This window comes from Pteropus medius, unplaced genomic scaffold (genome assembly GCF_902729225.1).
Source record: "Pteropus medius unplaced genomic scaffold, Ma_sr-lr_union100, whole genome shotgun sequence".
Classification (NCBI taxonomy): domain Eukaryota; kingdom Metazoa; phylum Chordata; class Mammalia; order Chiroptera; family Pteropodidae; genus Pteropus; species Pteropus medius.
In genome coordinates this window covers 643,089-663,805 of record NW_024355990.1, presented here as the reverse complement: position 1 = coordinate 663,805, position 20,717 = coordinate 643,089, and the positions used below count along the sequence as shown (strand labels likewise).

General features: G+C 67.0%; 1 protein-coding gene across 2 annotated transcripts; it reads right to left on the bottom strand.

Annotated features, from left to right (window-relative positions):
* Positions 1 to 2,407: 2,407 nt before the first annotated feature.
* FASN (fatty acid synthase) lies at positions 2,408 to 19,346 on the bottom strand. 2 transcript variants are annotated; one of them, XM_039859797.1, is made up of 42 exons: positions 19,196 to 19,346; positions 17,421 to 17,555; positions 16,657 to 16,809; positions 15,453 to 15,626; positions 15,169 to 15,369; positions 14,930 to 15,052; positions 14,740 to 14,855; positions 14,533 to 14,667; positions 13,603 to 14,065; positions 13,334 to 13,521; positions 13,029 to 13,218; positions 12,431 to 12,525; positions 12,181 to 12,315; positions 11,903 to 12,106; positions 11,699 to 11,814; positions 11,300 to 11,472; positions 11,031 to 11,222; positions 10,873 to 10,953; positions 10,567 to 10,755; positions 10,282 to 10,461; positions 10,001 to 10,201; positions 9,103 to 9,407; positions 8,500 to 8,892; positions 8,259 to 8,423; positions 8,069 to 8,187; positions 7,832 to 7,986; positions 7,523 to 7,726; positions 7,268 to 7,418; positions 7,006 to 7,184; positions 6,800 to 6,919; positions 6,483 to 6,605; positions 6,167 to 6,390; positions 5,890 to 6,091; positions 5,605 to 5,756; positions 5,406 to 5,497; positions 5,075 to 5,226; positions 4,747 to 4,992; positions 4,391 to 4,570; positions 3,894 to 4,121; positions 3,567 to 3,787; positions 3,376 to 3,474; positions 2,408 to 3,302 (listed from the first exon to the last, which is right to left on the bottom strand). In XM_039859797.1, exons 2-42 carry the CDS (start codon positions 17,545 to 17,547, stop codon positions 2,913 to 2,915), a joined length of 7,536 nt encoding a protein of 2,511 aa, XP_039715731.1. In that variant the 5' UTR covers positions 17,548 to 17,555; positions 19,196 to 19,346; the 3' UTR covers positions 2,408 to 2,912. The 2 variants fall into 2 exon arrangements, with proteins under 2 accessions (XP_039715731.1, XP_039715732.1); XM_039859798.1 differs by having other exon boundaries at positions 2,913 to 3,302; positions 17,421 to 17,635; positions 19,196 to 19,320.
* Between the last annotated feature and the right edge of the window lie 1,371 nt (positions 19,347 to 20,717).

Genomic DNA, 20,717 nt, shown 5'->3' with positions numbered 1-20,717 from the left:
TCGCAGAGCTGCGGAGAACGTCCGCCGGCCAGCCTCTGCCCCGCTGTTCCTGGCGCTCACCGGGGAGCGGCCGGGCCGAGTCCCGTGGGTTCGCATTTCATGTTTTAAGAAGCTGCCAGCTGTTTCCAGCTGGGGGGGGGCACCACTTCCCTTCCCCCCAGAAAGCGGGCGGTCCCCGCCGGCGCACACCTTCACTGCCATTTGTCCTTTTTAGCCAAACGGGTGTGGGCTGAACCTCCTCATGCTGACTGGCGATGCCGGCTCTTCCCGTGCTGCTTTGCTCTCTGTGTATTTTTATTGCTAAATGTGTTGCAAATCTTTTGCCAGTTAAAAAACTTAAATTGTTTTCTTTTTGACTTTTAGGAGTTCTCTAAGTATTCTGGATACAAATCTTTCATCGGATAATATAATTTGCAAATACTTTCAATGGTCTGTGGCTTTTTTCATTCTTTTAACGGTGTCTTTTAAAGAGTAGAAATGATCAAACTTTGATGAAATCCAATCTAACAATTTATTCTCTCATCGATCATTCTTTTGGTGTCCTCCCTGAGAAATCTTTGTATTACCCAAGTTCACATTTTCTCTTATAGTCACTTCTGGAAGTTTTAGTTTTAGAATTTACATTTAGATCCATGATGCGTTTTGAGTTAAATTTTGTATGTGTTGTGAGGTAGGGATCCAAGTTATTTTTTTATTTTTATTTTTATTTTTTGGCATGTGTATGGAGATCCAATTATTCCAGAACCATTTCTTAAAAAGACGATCCTTTCTCCAGCGAAGTGCCTTTGGAGTTGTCGAGAATCAGATGTTTTCGTGTGTGTATTTTTTGACTCACTGTTTGGTTCCATTGATCTAATTATGTACCTTAATGTCAACAAAACACTGTTTCGATTATTGTAGATTTATAATAAATCTTTAAAAATCTCAAAATCAAGCAGTGCTACTTGCCCAGCCCTGTGGCTCGACATCGGATTGTTGGCCTCCTGCATTGTGAGTGGCACTGATTTTTAGTCGATTTCTGCTTGTTCGTCACTTGCACGTAATCACACGACTGGGTTTTGCATCGTGACCGTCTCTCCTGCAGTCTAAGTCGCTGGCCCGTCCCGTCAGCTTTTCTGCAGACAGTCACGCCGTCGGCACACAGGGCTCGCCGTGTCTTTTCTAATCCATGGGCCGCGCGTCTGTTTTGATTTGCTGCGCTGGCGAGGACACCCGCCACGCAGAAGGGGTGACCCTGGAGTCCTGTCTTCGGGGGAAACGTCTAGCCTTTCACCTCACGTTAGCGTGTGAAGTGTGATCCGGCTGCATGTTCTCCCTTCGTCGGGCTGAGGAAGGTGCCCGCTAGTCCTGGGCGACTGCCACGTGTGGTTGTGTTGGCATTTGTGCGTCTGTGCAAGAGATGCTGCCTCTTGCGTCCGCTGACATGGTCATTTTCTGACCATTAATATGGTGAATTATATTGACCGCTGCCTGAACGTCGAGCAACTTTGCTTTCCTAGGATAAACCCCATTCGGTCGTGATGTATTACCCTTTAATATAGTGCACGATGCTGTCTGCTAAGATTTTGTTCAGAACCTGCACCTAACACCATGATGGCTCCTGGTAGTTCCCGTAATGTCTCTATCGGGTTTTGGTCTTGCAGACTTGTAGGTTGTTCCCTTGCTCTAGACGGAGTTGTGTCCTCCGTTTGTGTGGAAGGCCCCACCCCGTGTTTGGTCCTGGACCTTGCAGCTCTCCATGCTGCAGCTCACCGCCCCCTGTCCACCCAGAGGCCCCCTTTCCAGCAGTACCCACCGGCGCCCTGGCTCTCAGGCTCCTCATGGGCCCTCTTTGCCTAAACCGTCATGATGGTCAGTCTCACACTGAACTTGGCCAGTTTTGCAAACGCTAGTCTAGGTGTTGCTATGAAGGTACTTTGCCATGTGGTTCACCTCCAACTGGCTGCCCTCAACTAGAGATCATTCTTGATAATGTGGACAGGAGGCCCTCAATCAGCCGAAGGCCTGGGGAGCAGACCCAAGGTCTCCCTAAGGAATTAGTTCTGGCAGGAGATGCCTGGGTGCCTACAGTCGCTGCCAGCTGACTCCTTCAGATGCACCTCCTAGAATGGGCACCTGTCTTCTGGTTGTTGGTGGCACTGCCCCGCACCCCTGCAGTTGGCCTGCAGCCGCCAGGGCTTGTCCAGACTGCTTCCTGCGGTGGGCCGCTGCCACTCTCCCTCCTGCATGCCTGGGAATCAGGCTGGAGGGAAGTGGGGAGCAGAGGGGCCCCTCCAGGCCCCCAGGCCTTGGCCGTGACAGGGCTGCTGCCGCCGGCGGCTGGTCAGGGGGAGCCTTCCCTGTGAAAGGCCCCAGCTCAGCAGTGTTTCTACCGGCTGGTGTGGAAATGAAACAGGCCCAGACAAGATTCTTTGAACTGACAGCTCTAATAAATTCCAAAATCTGAGCAGCCATTCGAATCATGTTTCTTGTAAAACACATAAGAGAACACGGGTGGGTGCCCAGCGCCCGCTGCTCCGCTGCACAGGCCTGCATCACGGCCGGGCCGGGCTCAGGGGCTGCCCGCTCCACCGGGCCACGTGTCTGCCGTGGCTCCCGGCGACGCAATAAATAGAATCCAAACCAAGACGAGGGGGCTGCGCGGGCCCTACGTGGCACCCCAGGCTGGTGGGCTCGCAGCCTGCGGCCCGGCGTACTCTTCACAGACCAGGGCAGGTCTCCGAGGCGGCGGCGAGGTCCCATCCCATGTCCACGTGGGAGGTGAGGCCGAGGTGGTCGTGCGGGGGTGGCCACGGCGGGGCGGGGTGGGGGGGGGTGTAGGGTCAGTCCTACTTCTAGCGGGTGGCCACAGGCAGTGGTGCAGGGTGCGGGCTGGGGTCCCACCTGCAGGACCCTCCCGGCCCCAGGGACGGCTAGCCCTCCCGCACGCTGACACGAGGCTCGGCCAGGGAGCTGTGGATGACGCCGAGGATGGTCTCCAGGCCTTGGCCCTCCAGCAGCGTGCGGTGGTTGCCCTCGATGATGTGCACAGACACCCGGCCGTCGCACACCTGCGACAGGTTGTAGTCGGCGCCCAGGCCCTCGCTGTGCGTGCTGCCCACCTTGGCGCGCAGCAGGGTCACGTTGCCGTGGTAGGTGGCCCGCGGCTTGTACTGCTCGGCCGCACGCAGTTTGTGGTAGAAGGAGCGCGCGGCAAAGACCAGGGCCTGGCAGTCCAGGCTGGCGTGGCTCTGCAGGATCATGTCTGCCGTGGCCGCCACGCGGGCCTCCAGGTCCGCCAGAGGCTGCAGCGCCTGCGCCACCTGCGGGACGGGACTCTGAGCGCCTGCGCCCCGGCGACGTGCGGGCCCCCCCCGCCCCGGCCCCGGGCCCCACCTTGCTGTACTCCACATCCGTGAACTGCTGCAGGAAGACGAACATGGCCTGGGTCTCTAACTCCTTCTCGCAGTTGGGCGTCATCTTCGCCCGGAAGCTCTGCAAAGGGAGGAGGGGACACTGCAGCCGGTAGCCGGGCCGGGGCCGGGGCCGGGGCGGGGCCGGGGCCAGGGCCAGGGTGCCGGGCTCACCTGCGTGTGCGCTAGCACAAAGCTGTGCGAGCCGTCGAACAGGAAGAGGCTGTTGTGCGCGGGGGCGGGGCTCTGCTGGGCCTGCAGCTGCGAGCACATCTCGAAGGCCACGCAGGCCCCGTAGGAGTAGCCGGCAATGCGATAGGGCCCCTCAGGCTGCACCTGCCTGATGCACTTGATGTAGTAGGCGGCCAGGCTCTGGATGCTGTCCAGGGGTGCAGCTGCGGGTGGCGAGAGGCATAGCTGTAGGCGGGTGGCCGGGCACCCCGCAGGCAGGCCCGTCACCCCGTCTCATGGGAGAGCAGCCCCCACAAGACCCTGCTGTACCTTGGGTGCACTGCAGGCCATAGGTGGGGACGCTGAGCTTGGTGGCCAGGCCGTGGAAGACTGCGATGGAGCCCTCGATGGGGTGCACGAGGAACAGCGGCCGCTCGGAGCTCTGTACCGAGTTGAGCCTTATCAAGGTGGGGCCCTCAGGGTTCACCAGCAGGGTGCTCAGGTTCACCTGGGTCTGCTGTTTGGCAGGGCTGGTCTTGGGTGTGGGGGCGTCCAGGTCTGTGAGGAGGAGCAGATGCTGAGGAGGGCCAGGGTGCACAGGACACCCGCACACAGATGGACATGTGAGTGCACACGCACTCACACCTGACTCGGGCTGCTGCTGGCCTGGTCGGGAGTGGGGCATGGGTACTGGGACCCGCCGAGCGTTCAGGGAGGGCTGAACGACAAGCCTTGGTGTGGGGGCCAGCTGCCCCTAGGTCATCTGCTTCTGGGACACATGCCCAGACCCTGGAGAGGCCGCCCTGGGACTCCCGTCCCGCACGCACTGTTGGCCTGTGACGACAGCTCCTGCAGCTTCCGCAGCGTGAGCTGCCGGATGTCGCGCAGGGACACGACCAGGTCGTGCTCCCGCTCCAAGATCTGCCGCACCTCCACGCCCATGAGCGAGTCCAGACCCAGGTCCACCAGTGAGCTGTCCATGTTGACCGTGGCCAGGTCCCGGATGCCTGGGGAGAGGCGCTCGGTCAGCCATCAGGAGGGGAGTGGAGTGGCTTCAGGGGATGGCCGAGCCCCGTGGCTCTGGCACGCAGCCCTTACCCTGCTCCACAGGCCCTGCACCTCTCCCTCCCGGTAGCAGAGCCAGGGAGACCGACCGCGGCCCGGGCACAGCGTGCTCCCTCACCCAGGATGTGCGCCACGGCCTTCACCAGGTCTTGCTGGCCATCGCCGTCTCTGTGGCCTGTGGCCGTCTCCTCGGCCAGCACGAAGCTGCTCAGGACAGGGTAGGGCAGGCTCAGGAAGAGATCCAGCACGTTCAGGCAGGATGCGATGCGCTGGGGCAGCGTGCCGCTCACGACCGTGTCGTTGCTGCCCATGGTCTCCAGCACGACGCCCACGTCGCCGATGGCGCCCCACTGCACACTGAGGCCTGTGGGCACGGAGGGCGGGGGTGAGTGGGCGGCGGGCGGCCGGCGGCCGGGGCGGGCCAGGGGCGGGCGGGCAGCAGGCACCTGGGAGGCCATCGTGCCGGCGCTGCTCGCATATGCGCTCCATGGTGGAGTTGGCAAAGCCGTAGTTGGTCTGGCCCGCGTTGCCGCGCCCGCAGCTCACGGAGGAGAAGGCCACGAAGTAGTCCAGCTCAGGGCACGCCTCCCGGGTCACCCTGTGGGCGATGGAGTCACACCCTGGGCGGGGCCGCGTCTGCCTGCCCGGGCCCCTGGCGCCAACCCTGACGGAGCCTGGGCCTTGGAAGTCGGTGGCAGTGCCCTGTCGGGGAGGCACGGGGGCAGTGGGAGGGGACCAGCAGCCACTCCCCTCTACGCGCGTGGGCTGGGCACCCACCTGTCCAAGTTCAGCATGCCACTGTACTTGGGCTTGCTGACGTCCTGGAATAGCTCGGGGGTCTGGTTTTCCAGCATGGCGTCTCTCAGGACCTGGGGGCGAGGGGTGCTCAGCTCCTGCCCCGGCCGCGGGGCTCCAGGGGGCTGGCGAGGGCACTCGCCCTGGGTGGCCACACCAGCCCCTTCTGCACTGCACTCACCATGGCCAGGTTGAAGATACCGCCAACAGGCCCGAGCTGCGTGGCCTCGGCAATGAGGCTCCGGGCCCCCTCCAGAGAGACAGCGTTGCTGGTGGACAAGAGCACGTGCACGCCCTGGCGCTTCCACTCGCGGACCTGCTTGGCCTGGTAGCCTGCAGGACACAGGGTGGTGGGGTCGGGCAGACTGGGGTTCCGGACGCTCGGCTGGGGTGCCCTTGGGGCTCGCTGGGCTGGGGCCTGCCAGGCGTCCCTCCTGCTGCCCCCTGGGCCCTCACGCCCACTGACCTGTGCGGATTCCAGAGCGGGAGGTCAGCACGAGCTTCTGGGCTCCTCGCTGCACAAGCCAGTGGGCCAGCTCAAGGCCGAAGCCACCCAGGCCGCCCGTGATGATGTAGCTCTTGTGTGCCGGGCAGAAGGTCTTGGATATGGCCGGCATCAGGGTGGGCTTGGGCCCCCGCACCACAGTCTCCTGCTCCTCCTCGCGCACCTACGGCACAGGCGGCACCCCACTCACGCACCGCCCGCGGGGCCAGAGCCCGGGGTGCCCGGGGCGCCCCCTCACCTGGACAACGACTTTGCCAATGTGCTTGCCCTGGGCCATGTAGCGGAAGGCGTCCTCCACCTGGGTCTTGGGGAACACGGTGCACTTGAGGGGCCGCACCACGCCATCCCGGATGCCCGCCCGCAGCAGGGCCGCCACCTCCTGCCAGCTGCTGCTGGCCTCGTCAAAGAGCGCATCCAGCAGGATCCCGTGGAAGGTCACGTTCTTCAGGAAGATGGCCATGCCTGTGTCGGCGCAGGGCGGAGGGCTTAGCACTCCCGGACCCCGCCGTGCCCCGGCCCATGCGCCTCCCCTCCAGCCGCTGGCCGCGCCTCACCCAGCGGGTGGTTGTTGGAAAGGTCAAATTTGCCGATTTCCAGGAAGCGGCCGTGCTGGGCCAGGCACCGCACGCTGGCTTGCAGCTTCTCCTCCGCCAAGGAGTTCAACACCAGGTCCACGCCTGGCAAGGGAACAAGAGAGCCCGTGTGGTCCCGGCCACGGCCCAACTGCCAGCACCAGCCCCGAGGGCCAGACTCTTTCCTGGGCCGGGCCAGGGCTCCTCTAGCTCGGCCACCGAGGTGGGGACCCGGGGTAGGAGAGCAGGCGTTGGGTGATGAGGGTCCGGGGACCGGTGGGGGTCCTTGGGCCACGCACCTTTACCATCTGTGTGCCGTAGCACGTGCTGCTCGAAGGACGTGTCCCGCGAGTTGGCGAAGCTGGTGTCATTGAGCTGGGGGAACCGGGCCTGGAGGTACGCCCGTTTTTCGGCTGAGCCTGGTGGGCGAGAGGCCCGCGCCGGTGAGCCAGGCTGCAGGGTCAGCCGGGTAGCCCCGGGCTCCGGGAAGGGCTGGCCGGCTTACCCACGGTGGTGAAGACGCGACAGCCCAGGCTGAGGGCAATGGCGATGGCGGCCTGGCCCACGCCGCCCGAGCCCGAGTGGATCAGCACTGTCTCCCCGCGCTGTATGCGCCCGCGCACCACCAGCGAGTAGTAGGCGGTGGTGTAGACGACAGGGACCGAGGCCGCCTCCTCCAGGGTCCTGCAGGCAGTGCGCAGGTCAGCTCAGGCCCGACTCCCCTCGCGTCCGTGCGGGGGCCCAGGCTCGCTGCCTGGCTGACTCACCAGCTGGAGGGCACGTCCCACAGGAAGTCCTGAGAGAGCATGACGGAGGTGGCCAGGCCTTCGGCGGGCACCAGCCCCATCACGCGCTTGCCGCTGGCGTCACGGCCGGAAAACTCCATGCCCAGCATGCAGTCCCGGTTGACCCATTTCCCTGGGGGCAGATGGCGGCTGAGGCACGGGGGCCTCCTGGACCCCAAGCGCCATGGCAAGACCCCGCCACCCCCCTCCCCCTGCCCCGCCGCACGCTGCCCGCACCTGGGATGGCGTCAGGGGACAGCTTGCCCGTGGCCAGCATGATGTCCCGGAAGTTGAGGGAGGCGTAGTAGGTGGTGCAGAGGCGAGAGCCGGGGCGGGGGGCTAGGGCGTGGCGCAGCGGGGAGCAAACCCAGCGGATGGAGGAGAGGTCCCCTCGGACGAGGACGTTGACGAAGGCATGTTCCGTCTGCTCCTCCGGCTGGTCTGGGGTGACAGGACGTGAGGCTGCCATGGGGCCACCTGAGACCCTGGTGGAGCCCTGTCCCCTCCACACCCAGCTGCACGGCAAGGAGCCTGGTGGGCGCTCACCACGCTCCAGCAAGAAGAAGCGGAAGGCCCCCCAGGCCCCGTCCCGGTAGACGTTCATCACCAGGTCCCCCTGCAGCACCTTCTGCAGCTCTGGGGAGCTCGGGTCCATCTTGGGGACGGGGGACGTGCTGCTGAGGTTGGACAGCAGGATGCACCTGTGGGCGGGCAGAGTGGTGAGGAGGCTGGACGGGAGAGGGGGAGGGGGGAGGGAACGCAGTGCTCGGCGGTGCCTCTCACCGGACCCGGTGCCCGCCGGGCTCCTTGCGAAGACAGTTGACCATGCCCACGACACCCGAGGTGCTGCAGCCGACTGCGGTCAGCCACACAGGCTGGGAGGAGGCAGCGGAGAGAATGTCCTGCGGGACGAAGGAAGGGTTGGCTCCTGCGAGGGCCCCCAGGCCTGCGCGTCGGTTGGCTGGGGACTGACCTTCAGCGGGTCCACCCATTGGAAGCTGGTGTCTTCCACAGGCAGGAAGATGGGGCTCTCCGGAGGGGCCAGCCGGCGGCACAGGAAGAGCACGGAGCCGTAGAAAGATTTCTTCTGGGCCACCAGGCGCAGAGACGTCTTGGCAAACATGCTCTCCCACTCATCCTGTGTGACAGCCAGCTGGGGTCAGGGCCTGGCTGGCCCCCCGGCCCCTCCCCCAGGCCTTGCCTCTCCCCTGCACCTGGCTCAGGAGGCTCTGCCCTCCCGGCTGCGGCTCGGGGCAGGTCAGGAAGGCGACCGTGTCTCCGAGGGGGTGTCCTCTGAGCAGGGTGTGCAGCAGCAGGAAGCCACCATCCTTGAGGGTGGCCGCCATGTTGCTGAGGGCCGTGGCCACGTCCCCGAGGCTGGAGATGCAGCAGTTGCATACCAGGAGGTCTGCCGGGCCCAGGCCGCTGGGGGTGGGGCCTGCGGGGTCCCACTGGCCCTGGGCCACGCCATGCTGCTGCAGCTTGGCCTGGACAGACTCCAGGGCCTGCGGGTGGCGGTCGGTGGCTGTGTAGTCCAGCTGCAGCATGGGATGGATGCGGAGCAGGGCCGGGATGCGGGAGTACAGGTGGCCGTCACCAGCCAGCACCTAGGGAGGAAAACGGTCCTGGACTGTCTGCCACCGTGGCAGATGTCCCAGCCCAGGCTGGGTGAACGTCTGCCGGAAAGATCTAGCCGCCAGTGCCGTCCGCAGCACCCTGGACCCCACTCGGCCCGCCCCCGCGCCCTCTCCCCCAGCGTTCAGGGAGGGACTCCAGTGCACTCCGGTCTGGGCCCGCTGCGCCTGCTCGGCACCCACCTCCACCACCTTCATCCGGAAGTTGACCATGTTCTCCAGCACGGTGTCCACGCAGGCCTTGAGCGCCGGCGCATCCAGGAGGCCACAGAGCAGGGGGTCCGCATGCAACAGGGCCCTCTCCTGTGCCAGCACCTGCCCCAGCTCCAGCTGCAGGTTGCCGTTGAGCTGGAGCTGGCAGGCGGCCGCCAGCAGCCGGGCCAGGCCCTGTTTCGGGGGCTCCCGGGGGGCCTGGGCCCCATCCAACCCGGGCACCAGCATCTTCAGTCCCTGTTGGGCCATCTTGGTCTGCAGTGCTCGCGCCAACCCTGGGGGATGGGGTGACAGACACTAGGGGGAGACCTCGGCTTGGCAGCGCTCCCCGCCCCCGGGCAGGAGCAACAATTGTGGCAGGGACATGGGGCTGACCAGGACCCACGCAGCTTGTCTCCCTGGGGCCTGCCGCCCAGCCCTGCCCATCGCACAAGCCAACAGGTGGACAGTGAAGCGGGCCGTACAGTCTGTGGCAAGGAAGTGGCGTCTGCCATCGGGACTGCTGGGTGAGCCCAGAGCAGAGGCTGCTGCGCCCTCAAAGGCTGAGAGGGCACAGAGGTGGGGTCGGTGCCCTGAGGACCCTGACGGCCCCCCAAGGTCCCTGCCCACCAGCACAGGTGTGAGCCTTCTGCAGAGGACCACCTGCAGGGTTTGGCCCTGCAGACGCTGCTGGTGGGCGAGCAGCTAGGAGGCACCGAGTCTGTCACCTTGGAGCACTGGGTCCCCTCTGGGGGACGGCCACCAGGAAAGGGCAAGGCAGTAGCTGGCACCAGCTCTGCTGGGGGTGCAGGGCTTGGGGGGCTCCCAGGGGGCCCCGCGAGTAGGCGGGGGGTGCGCAGGCAGCACGGGCCCCGGGGGCGGGCCTCACCCCGGCACAGCTGCAGCTCCTCCTGCAGGGCCGCGCTCTCGACCAGGCACCGGGCCTCCAGGTGCGGCGTGAAGCAGAACTTCTCCAGGGTGGGCGACTGGTCGTGCTGCCGCCTCGGGGCCACCGAGGAGTGCAGCCGCGAGATGAGAACGCCCCCGGCCACCGTGCTCTGTAGACACCTGTCCACCACCACGTCGACCACTGCAGGGACAGAGGGTGAGCGGGGGCAGTGCCCGGTGCAGGGCCAGTGTGGGATGCAGAGCGTGCAGGGGCCGGGCTACCTTGCGTCTCGCGCTGCAGGGCGTACACCTTCTGCCGGTGGGTGGCGGGGTCGATGTGCACGGCGGCGATGCGGGTGGGCAGGCGCAGGCTGCGCTGGGTGGTGCCCAGGATGGATATCTGCAGCATGCTGTCCAGGAAGGCCACCCAGTTGTCCCTCCACAGGAGCTTGCCTGTGTTGCCTACGGGAGAGGGGGCCAGCTCAGCTGGGTCAGGCCACCCCTGGGGCGCCCACACCTACGACGGCCCTCCCCGCACCCGGCCAGGACACCGGGTTGGGACCCCACCTTCAAAGCTGGCCTCGTGGATGCCCTGGAACTGGGGGCCATAGTCGTAGCCACACAGCCGCAGCTCCTTGTACACGTCCCCCGGGGCCAGGCGGGACGTTGCCTCTGGGCCTGTCGGCGCCTCTGGAGCCAGGCCACCCTGGCTGTCGAAGAGCTTGGGGTCGGGGTCCTCCCACTGGTACACCTTCCCTGCAGACAGTGGGCACGGCAGGAAGGCCTCAGGGTGGGCAGAGCCGAGCTGGGAGCCGGGAGCCGGGGGCCCCCCCACCTCCCCTGGGGATGCTGCAGCCCCGGGCGCCCGCTCACCGCTCACTATCAGGTTGCCTTTGTCGGAGACCTCGAAGGCACGGGAGGCCTCCAGGAGCCGCACCTCCAGGGCCACGATCTCTGCGGGCGGCGGGTCAGAGTCAGCGGCAGCCGGCAGCCGTCGGCACCCCCCGCAGCCCTCAGTCACCCCGCCTCACCTGTCTTGGGCAGGATGGTGGCCTGGTGCAGCGTCACATCCTCAAAAACCACGGGCATCTGCTCCACGTTCTGGTCCAGGGCGTGTGCCAGAGTTTTCCAGACCAGGCACAGGTAGCCAGTGGCGGGAAAGATGACGCGGCCGTCAATGCAGTGGTCCACCAGGTAGTGGTCGGGGGACTCCGTGCTGGTGTCTGCGTGACACAGGTCTCAGTGCTGGCGCCTCAGGCGCGGGGGGCAGCACCCGCCCTCCGACCCACGCCCGGCTCACCGATGTTGTAGACCGTGGCTCCCCCACCGCTGGAGCTGCTGGGGAAGTCCTTCGCAGTGGGGACGTCCCAAGTCTCTCTGTGGTCCCACTTGATGTGGGGGGAGATGAGGGGAACCCCCCGGGCAGCTGGGAACTCCACGGGTGGGAATAGGCCATTGGCGTTGATGTTGATGCTGGGGGCAGGGGGCGGGGAGGAGGAGGGTCAGGGGCACAGCCGGCCTCGGGAGGTGCCTCGGTCCTACCCGACCCTCACCATCTGTCCTAAGGCCCGGGGACTGCTGTGACAGTGGCTCAGCACCCACTGGCGCCTATCCTGGGGACGGTCTCGAGGCCACACCTTCCCTCACCCAGGAGAAGTGCCAGGGACCGCCCCGGGGGCCGAGCGGGGCGTGGACCTACCCTGCCAGGTGGGCCCGGCCCACGTTGGTGAGGAAGAACTGCAGGTTGTCCGGGTGCTCCTTCTTCATCAGGGGGATGACGGTGCAGCTGGACCGGAGGCCCCTCTTCAGGACGGCCTGCGAGGGCACAGCCGGGCCGGGCATTCCCTGACCAGTCCCCCGACTTCTCTGCGTCCCCCGCCCCCGCCGCCCCGCCGGCACTCACCTGCAGCAGGGCGTGGGGGCTGACCTCCAGCACCACGGCATTCTCGGGCACGTGGTACAGCGCCTCCTGGAACAGCACGGGGCTTACCAGGTTGTTCACGTGGTATTCGGCCGAGCAGGTGCGGGCCAGGCTGCTCTGCCACTGGGCCTCGGGGATGCTCGTGCTGAGCCAGCGCGCAGAGCGGGGCCGCGGCTGCCGGATCACCTGTGCACAGGACCCGCGGGGTCAGGCCGGGTGCTCGGGCGGCCCCCCGGTGGCCCTGTGGGGCGCGGGCCCACCTTCTTGAGCGTCTGCAGCAGCGAGGGCGCGATGTCCTGCATGAAGTAGGAGTGGAAGGCCAGGCCACCCGTCCGCACCTCCTTGGCGAACACACCCTCCTGCTTCAGCTGGGCCACGAACTTGGACATCGCGGCCTAGGGGTGAGGGTCGGGGCTGGCTGATGGGCTGGGCTGCGCACCGGCCCGGGCAGAGCTCGCTCCGAGGCTGGGGGAGGGGACTGGGGACGAGGCCTTGCCTCGTGGCCCCCACCTGAGGTCCCGAGACGGTCACTGTGTCCTCGGAGTTGTGGCAGGCGGGCACGATGCCAGGGGGGCAGCGCTGCCGGCATTCTTCCCAGGACAAGCCTGTGGGCGGAGGCGGCCTCAGAGGGGGCCCCGGCGACCGGGACCGGTAATGACCGCCGCGGAGCTGCACCTTTACGAGGCGCTTTCCCCACAAAGGTGTCATTACCACAGCACCCCAGGCCACTCTGCCCAGTCGAGGCCTCGGCCTCACGCCCCGCCAGGCCCTCAGGCCGTCCGCCTGCCCCCCAGCCCGTCGGGGCCAGCGCCAGTGGACGGGAGCAGCCAGGACGAGTCCCCCCGATACCCTGACTTTATCCAAAGTCCTGTGGGTTCTTGTCCTCACGTGAGTTCAGCTCAGGACCCTGTGAAAACCACACTGACCTTTGCCGTGATGCCCGTGGGTGAGCGTGCCAGGCACTAAGGCCCCCAGGCACAGGAAGGCCACACGGCTGTGTTTGAGGATGGTGGCTGGCAAGCTGTCCCCAGGCCCCTGCTTCTGTCTCTCCTAGGTAGAGCCTGAGGCCCCAGGGTGGAGTGGGGCGGGGAGCCCGGGTAGCACCTACCCACAGCCGCCATGGCTCCTGGAGGGATGCTACTCTCTTTGATGCACTGGCCTCTCCAGTAGGCACAGAGGACGCTCTCCTCATGAGAGAGGCAGCCGTCAGCATAGCCGCAGGCCACCTCCCCAAGGGAGTGCCCGATGATGCCATCTGGCTTCAGGCCCATGGACGTCAGCAGATCTACAAGGGCAATCTGGGGGCACAGGAACACATCGGTGCGGGGGCCAGCAGCCCATGCTCGACTGCCCGCCAGGTCCGCACCCCTCTCCCTCCACCAGGCATCCCAGCCCCGGCCCCCGAGGGCACACCTGGATGGTGGTCAGGCTCACGAAGGTGTTAACGGTGTCATCGAAGGTGGCCTCGTCGGTGCTCAGTAGCAGCTCCGACACCTGCAGGCCCAAAGGCTTCAAGGTCTTGTCGCTGCGGAGGATGGAGTCCCGGAAGCCGGCCAGGCGCATGAGGCTGAGCCCCATGCCCCGCCACTGCGAGCCCATCCCTGTGCCAGAGACAGGCGTTCAGAGGTGCAGCCAGCGACCCGAACGCCCACGCCCCGGGACAGCCTGGGGGTGGAACTCACCGGAAAAGATGAACCACAGCGGGCGCTGGCCCGTGGGCACCTGCTGAACCTCCCGGCCGCCATCCTCCCCGCCCAGCGTGGTGCAGCCACGGAAGGGCATGGCGCTGGGGGTGGCGACTGCGATGTCATTGAGCATGCTCACGAAGGCCAGGTTCTGGCTGTGCCGGTGGCCCTGCTCCAGCAGGGCCTGCACGGCCTCGGGGGTGCGCCCGCTGGCCAGCAGCAGGCGGGGCAGGGCGGCGTGCGGGGCGGGCGCCGCGGGCGGGCACCGGTTGGGCTGCAGGATGACGTGCACGTTGGAGCCGCCGAAGCCGAAGGAGTTGATGGCCACGTTGCCCCCGCGGACCGGCTGGGGCCGGTCCACCACCTGCAGCCGCCCATCCTGCAGCGCCGGGATCTCGGGGTTCGGGTTGCGGAAGTGCAGGTTGGGGGCCCAGACGCCGTTTTCCAGGGACAGCAGCACCTGTGGGCGAGGTGCAGTCTGAAGTCCCCGAGGTCACACTGTAGGGGGCCGACCAACAAGCCGCAAGCCCCTTCCCCCTCCCCAGAATGAGCGAGTGGCTGTGGGCCCTCAGCCAGACCCCAGCCAGGTCCCCAGGCGAGAGCTGCAAACAGGTGGCTCGGGTTGCCGAAGGGGTCTGCAGCACAAGAAGACCCCAAAAGCCAGGAGCCTGAATGGTGGCAGCCCGGCCTTCCGGTGATGGCTGCCTGGTCCCCCCACGGGCCACTCCAGCCATTTCCACCCCCGCCCCAGGCAGGGCAGGCAGGCAGGCAGCAGGACGTCTGACCCGCCAAACCAGGGCAGGGACCCAGCCATGCTCACGCCCTGTGTCCTGGGCCTCGGAGGCTGGCGCCTGCCGCACAACCCGTGGGGATTCTGCCTCCACCCGGCGAGCACCCCGGGAAGACCCCGGGAGGCACCCCACCCACCTTGGCCAGCGCTGCTAGCCCCGAGGCAGGCTCTGGGTGCCCCATGTTAGACTTGGTGGAGCCCACGAGCAGAGGGTCCTTGCGGGTGGCACACAGGGCTCGGACGATGCCGTTCAGCTCCTGGGGGTCGCCCACCTGGAGAGGACACAGGTCAGGGTGCCTGGCAGCTCAGGCATGGGGGGCAGGTGGGGTCAGGGCAAGCCTCACCTTGGTGCCCGTGCCGTGGGCTTCGATGTACTCGAGGGAGGCAGGGTCCACCCCGGCCGCTGGGTACAGGGAGCGGATGAGCTCCTCCTGAGCCTCTCCCGAGGGGAACGTCACACCTGTGGGAGGGCGGCCTCAGCACCTCGCCTGCCGGCCCCCGGCTGCGGCCCCCCGCCCGCTCCAGCCAGCCCACCTTGCTCCTTGAAGCCATCCGTGTTGGTGCCAGTGTTCAGGATGGTGGCGTACATCCGCCGGGCCAGGGACTTCTTGGTCAGCAGGACGGCCACCACAGCCTCTGCGCGGCAGTAGCCGTCCCCTGAGGGCAGAGAGCACTGTGGATTCAGGGGCTGGGTGGACCCCAAGCCGGGTGGTGTCCTGTGAGGCCGGGGTAGGGGTGCTGCCCGGTGGCCCCCCGCCCGTCCGCGGCCTCACCCTTGTCGTCGAAGGACTTGCAGGTGCCGTCCGCACTGAGCATGCCCAGCTTCATGAACTGCACGGACGTGTGGGGCTTGAGTAGCACGTTGATGCCCGCCACCAGCGCCGCCGGGCACTCGCCACTGCGGATGGCCTGGTAGGCGTTGTGCAGGGCCACCAGGCTGGACGAGCAGGCCGTGTCCAGGGCAAGGCTGGGCCCTGCAGGCGGAACACGGGGCGGGGCCGTGAGCCCAGGCCCGCGGCCTTCCTGGGGGGAGGGGAGGCTCCCCGCGGGCACCCACCTTTGAAGTCGAAGAAGAAGGAGAGGCGGTTGGCCATCATAGCCCGCTGGCAGCCCACCATGCTGTAGCCCAGGAGGGTCTCGGGGTCTCGGCTCAGAGCCTCTGAAGCCTCAGAGCCGCTTACGCCGACCCAGACGCCAGTGTGTGTCCCTCGGAGCGAGGCCGGGTTGATGCCTAGGAGGTGGCAGTCAGACTCAGCGGCTGGGCCCACTGGGCCACACACTGCCCACCACCTGGCTCTCGGGGGGAGGCCTCCACAGCTGGGAGGAGGGAGCTCCATCTTCACCTAACTAGAGGTCTGAGCAGGGCCAGGCAGAGTGAGCAGAGCCTGGCCAGTCCAGGTGGTGCAAGAGCGGACAGGTAACCAGGTCACAAGGAACTAGGGCGGGGGGTGGGGTGGCGGGTACAGGAAGGTGGTGCCAGGTAGGGCTCTAGGCTCTGGGTCAGGCAGTGGCCAGAGACAGCCAGTGCTGAAGACAGAGGGCAGCATTGTCCCAGGCTACTCCCCTGGCCCCTAGTGTTGCCAGCAGGGTCTGGCCAGCCCAAAAGGCCAATGGGCACCCAGGCCCCAAGGGCGGCTGCCCCGGGATGGGAGAGATAAGACAGGAGGAGACAAAGGCCGAGTGTCCAAACGTCAAAGAGGGAGGGACTCTGGCCAGCCCCCAGGCAGCGGCCTCCAAGGTCTCTGTTTGGGGCCTGGGCAGTGGGAAGGTGTCCACCGCCACCGGCTGGGGAGGCCACAGGGCCTGCTCACCTCCCCTCCCTACTCCTGAGAGGGGTGCATGTCCATAGCCCTGTCATGCTTAATGTTGACCCCAAGGTCCTCATAGGGCCAGCCAGCCACTGCTCCCCACAGGCAGCAAGGACAGTGCCCCAAGACAAGGGACCGCTGCCTCCTGGCCAGATACAAGCCAGGGGTGGGTAGAGGGGAGGGCAGGAGTCCCGGGGGCCCGGAACTGGCCCTCACCCCAAAGTCAGCCATCCGACAGGGAGGAAGCAAGCCGGGGCTTCAGGGCTGGCCCAGGACACCTGGTGAGACTGTGACACCCCGCCCTGCCCAAGGGGCCACATCTCCTAAGCCCCCGCTGCCCCCATCGTCTCTGTTCAGCTACACTCTGAACGTCACCGCTTTTAGGAGCAAAATAGTGAGAACACTGCTGTCACACTGTGGCCCCAAGTTGCCCATGGCCTCCCAATGACCCACCTGCGTCCACGATGGCCTCGTAGGCGACCTCCAGCAGCAGGCGAAGCTGAGGGTCCATGGTGTGCGCCTGCTTGGCGTGGACCCCAAAGAAGGTAGCGTCAAACTTGGACAGGTCCTTCAGCTTGCCGGAGCGCCGGGGCAGGCCGTAGAGCCCTGTGGGCATGGGCGGGCAGGGGGCTGCTGAGACGGGGCCTGCGCACCCCCGCCCCCCGGAGGGTGGGCAGTGCTGCCTGGCCTGGGCACCACTTGGCAGTGTGTGGCCAACTTTGACTCCAGCCCCACTTCCGAGGACAGACTCCACTGGGCACCCGTGTGCGGTGGCCCCACAGCACAGCGCCCTCCTTCAGGCCACCGTTGTCCTGGCTGCAGATCTTCTGCCCGGCCTGCCTCCGGGCCGGGCACCACCTCGCTGACTCACACCCTACACATCAGGCCCCGGCAGAGGGGCCTGCTGGGCGTGACTGCGTCAAACCGGCTTCTCCAGAGAGAACCCGGTGCCCATGTGCCTCGGAACATGTGGGCCAGTAGTGGCTGGCGGAGTGCTCGCCCACCGGGCCTCTCCTTGGCCCTGTCCTGCAGCTCTGGGACCCTGGCAGGCCACCTACCTTAACTGCAAAATAGGCCAAGACGCACGCCAGGACGACCCTCCACGCCTCCTGAGACCGGAGCCCGGAGCCCGGAGCCCGGAGCCCAGAGCCCAGCCCCTCCCAGCCCGGGCGGCCCCGGGCAGCAAGAAGGACCCCCTGAGCAGGCTGCCCACTCACCGGGCTTCCACCGCCTGTCATTGTCTGTCACCATGTCCACGCCGCCGATGAGGTTGGCCCAGAATTCCTCCAAGTTGTCAGACTCGGGCAGCTTCCCGGACATGCCGGCAACCACCACCTCCTCCATGGTGCTCCCTGCAGGCGGGCACAGTCAGCTCCGCCCCCAAGCCGCCTGCTGCTCTCTCTCTCTGTCCCTGGCTTCTGCCCACCTCCACCTGCAGGGACGCCCTGGGTGCATGTGGGGTCAGCTCTGGTCCGGCCGGCCCTCACTTCTCATTGGGCCTGGGGTCAGCGCACCACAGCCCTGCTGCCGGGGGCCTGCCCAGCATTCAGTAGCCTGCTGCAGGCTCGCTGGGGCCACTGGCCATCAGCCTGCTAAGAGCTGGCCCAGTGAATCGAGCAGCTGGGGGAGACACGGGACAAAGGTGTGAGGGGAGGGAACCAACGTTCACTGACCGGCCGCCCCGCACTCGGCACCCCAGGCTGCCCTCCATGGCCCATGCCCCAGCCTGGGGCCCCAGGGGGCGAGCTGGGGCACCATGGGTGCCAAGGTTCTGCCCTACAGCGGGCCAACCTGGAGAACCTTTCCTGGTCAGGTGTCCGGCAGGTGCTGCCCAGAGCCACACACTTGTGCAGGTGAGGTGCCTCAAGACTCTGCTTGCTTACCTCCACACAGCCTGCCTGACCGCCCAGACCCCAATCCCGGAAGGCCTGAGGAGGGAACCCCCACCACTCTGGGCTCGTGGGTCCAGGACCCGGCTCCTGTGCAGCCCTTGAGGGAGGGGAGCAAGCCACGGTGGGTCTAGCAACTTCTGCCAAGGCTCCAGGGCCTCCAGGGGTGTATGATCCGAGGACATGCCAGCCTCGCCCTCCCAAGTCTCTCTGAGCAAGGACGGGCAGAGTGGAGGAGAGTGGCCACTTCCTTGGGTGGCCCGGCGTCCCCGCAGTCCCGCCAGGGAGGGGGCCCCCTCCCCCGTGCTGAATAAAGAGCCCTTTGCCCGCCCAGAGGCACCAGCGCGGGGCGGCCGCCGCGTCCAGAAAGCGTCTGCTCTGTTCTCCCCCTACTTGCTATTCACACGGAGTCCGGCGGGGCCCAGGCGGGGGGTGGAGACCCCCGCAGCGCTCCCGGCCTGGCCAGCGAGCCGCGCCGCCACCGCGCCCGGCGGGAGCCGCTCCCGGCTGCGCCCACGTGGTGGGGAAGCCAGTCCCCACCTGGCTCCCGAGCGTCGCCTCCGCCTCCCACCCTCTTGCCCGCCCTCCGGTTAGCTGGAAAGGCCCCGGGGTCGGCCGGGCCTTGGCTCTCGGCACCCGACAGGGCGGTGCTGCGGACAGAGGGGCTCAGGGGCCCGGACCCGTATGCAGACCTCTGTGGGCGCTGAGAGACCAGGCGCGCACCGGGAAGCAGGGGCTCCCACCGGCGCTCGGGGGTCCGCGGGGGTCCGCGGCCGTCCGGCCCACCCCACCCGGAGACCAAAATGGCTGTTCGTAGCGCTCTCCGGCGTCCGGCCCTCGCCTTCGGCCACCTGTCCCACCCGGCCTGGGGCGCGGCGCGCTGGTCCATCACCGCCCGGCCCCGGCCCCTCCGCGGGGTCTCGCATATCAAATGGGGACTCGGACCGCGAGACCCCGGCGGGCCTCGTGGGGTGAACCCTCACCACCAGAGCGCCGGACCATGCGTGATCGCCCGAGGCCGGAGGATGCAGGCCCGCGGCGCCCCCCTAACCCAGCCCCGACCCCCGAGCCCCGACCTCCAGCCACGACCGCGCCGCTCATACCTGGTCTGGGCGCGGGCGGCAGTGCGGGCGGGCGATGGAGAGCGAGGATGGAGCGCGGAAGAGGCGACGAGGCCGGGCCACTGCTGTCTCTCTGGCTCCCTCTAGGCCGGCGCCGACTCTATTTAACCGCGGCCGTCCCCGCGCGGACACGCCACATGGGCTGACAGCTTGGCTGCGCCGCCCAGGCCAATGAGCGTCGGGGCTGCGCCCCGGGACCCGGCGCGCCGCCGCCAGTGGGGTGATGCCGCGCGCCGCCGCCGCCGCCGCCGCCGCGACCCTCCGCGGGAGAGCGCCCGGCGGGGGGGGCGCCGGGGCGGGGCGTGCCGCATCGCCCCCGCCCCCGATTTCCGTTCCCCGCCCCGAGGGCACACGGCGCTCCCGCCCCAGGCCTCCGCGGCCGCGGGGGCCACGTGTGCGCGGCGTGCGGGGGAAACGGGACGGGGAGTGTTTGGGTCACTCTGGGGGGGGTCACACTGGGGCTACACTGGAGGCCAGACGGACTTCTGGGCGGGCCTACGCTCGACCCCGCGTCTGGGTTGAGAGGAGCCGGCCGGGGGCGTGGCTCGTTCCGCCTCTATGGCCAATTGGGGGCCGGGGGCGTACGCGCCGGCCCAATGGCGGCGCGCGAGTGGGCGTTGCTAGGTGATAGGGTGATGGGCCGGCCTGGCCCTGAGCCGGCCGCCGTGGGCGAGCGCGGTCGTTGACCTGGCCGAGCGCGCCCCGCGCGGGGGTTACTGCCGGTCATCGCAGAGCGGGCCTGGTCCTCGCTGTCCGGTCGTTTCATTTCGCAGGGTCGGCGCAGAGACCCGGGCGGATGCCTCCGGGGCCTGGCCGGGGCCGAGCGGGCGCACCTACGGCTCCTTGGAGCCGGCCGCGGGGAGGGGACGCGCGGCCATCTGGCGAGCGGGCTCTGCCCCGGCACCGCTTGGTGTGATTCGAACAAAGGAGCCTTCCTGGGCAGAGGCACTTGCGCGCGCACGTGGCCACTCGCACCCACGCGCGCTCACGTGCACCGGCGGAGGCTCAGCTCTGCGTCTCGACTCGCTGGCGCGCCCTCGTAATTCTGCTCAAACGGTTACCGAACTTACAACTCCCTGCCCCGCCGCTCCCTGGGGCTCCTGAGCCCGTACAGCGGAAGGAGGGCAGGAGCGGCTGGGCGGGCTGGGCTCGAGACCCGAGACTTGCACCCCAGAGGGCGCGTGAGGCACTCGCTCTTGGGCTCTGACGTGTGTCTACAGAAAGTGACTCTCCACTCAGTTAAAGGAAGTCACATGAGCGTGCCTCAGTTGAAGGGGCGATGCCGGAAACAGCGGAGCGCGGCGACCCCCCAGCTTGCTGCTTCCTGGCACATCCAGAGTGACTGCCATTGTCTCGCTCTCGGAAGCCTGCGAGTCCAGGACGAGCAGTTCCAGCCCGTGGGGAGGCTGTCCCCATACCCGTGTGTGTTCACCAGTACAGACACACACACGGCAGGGCAGGAGCTACCACACAGCGCGGGACCTGCAGCAGGCAGCTCCCAAGG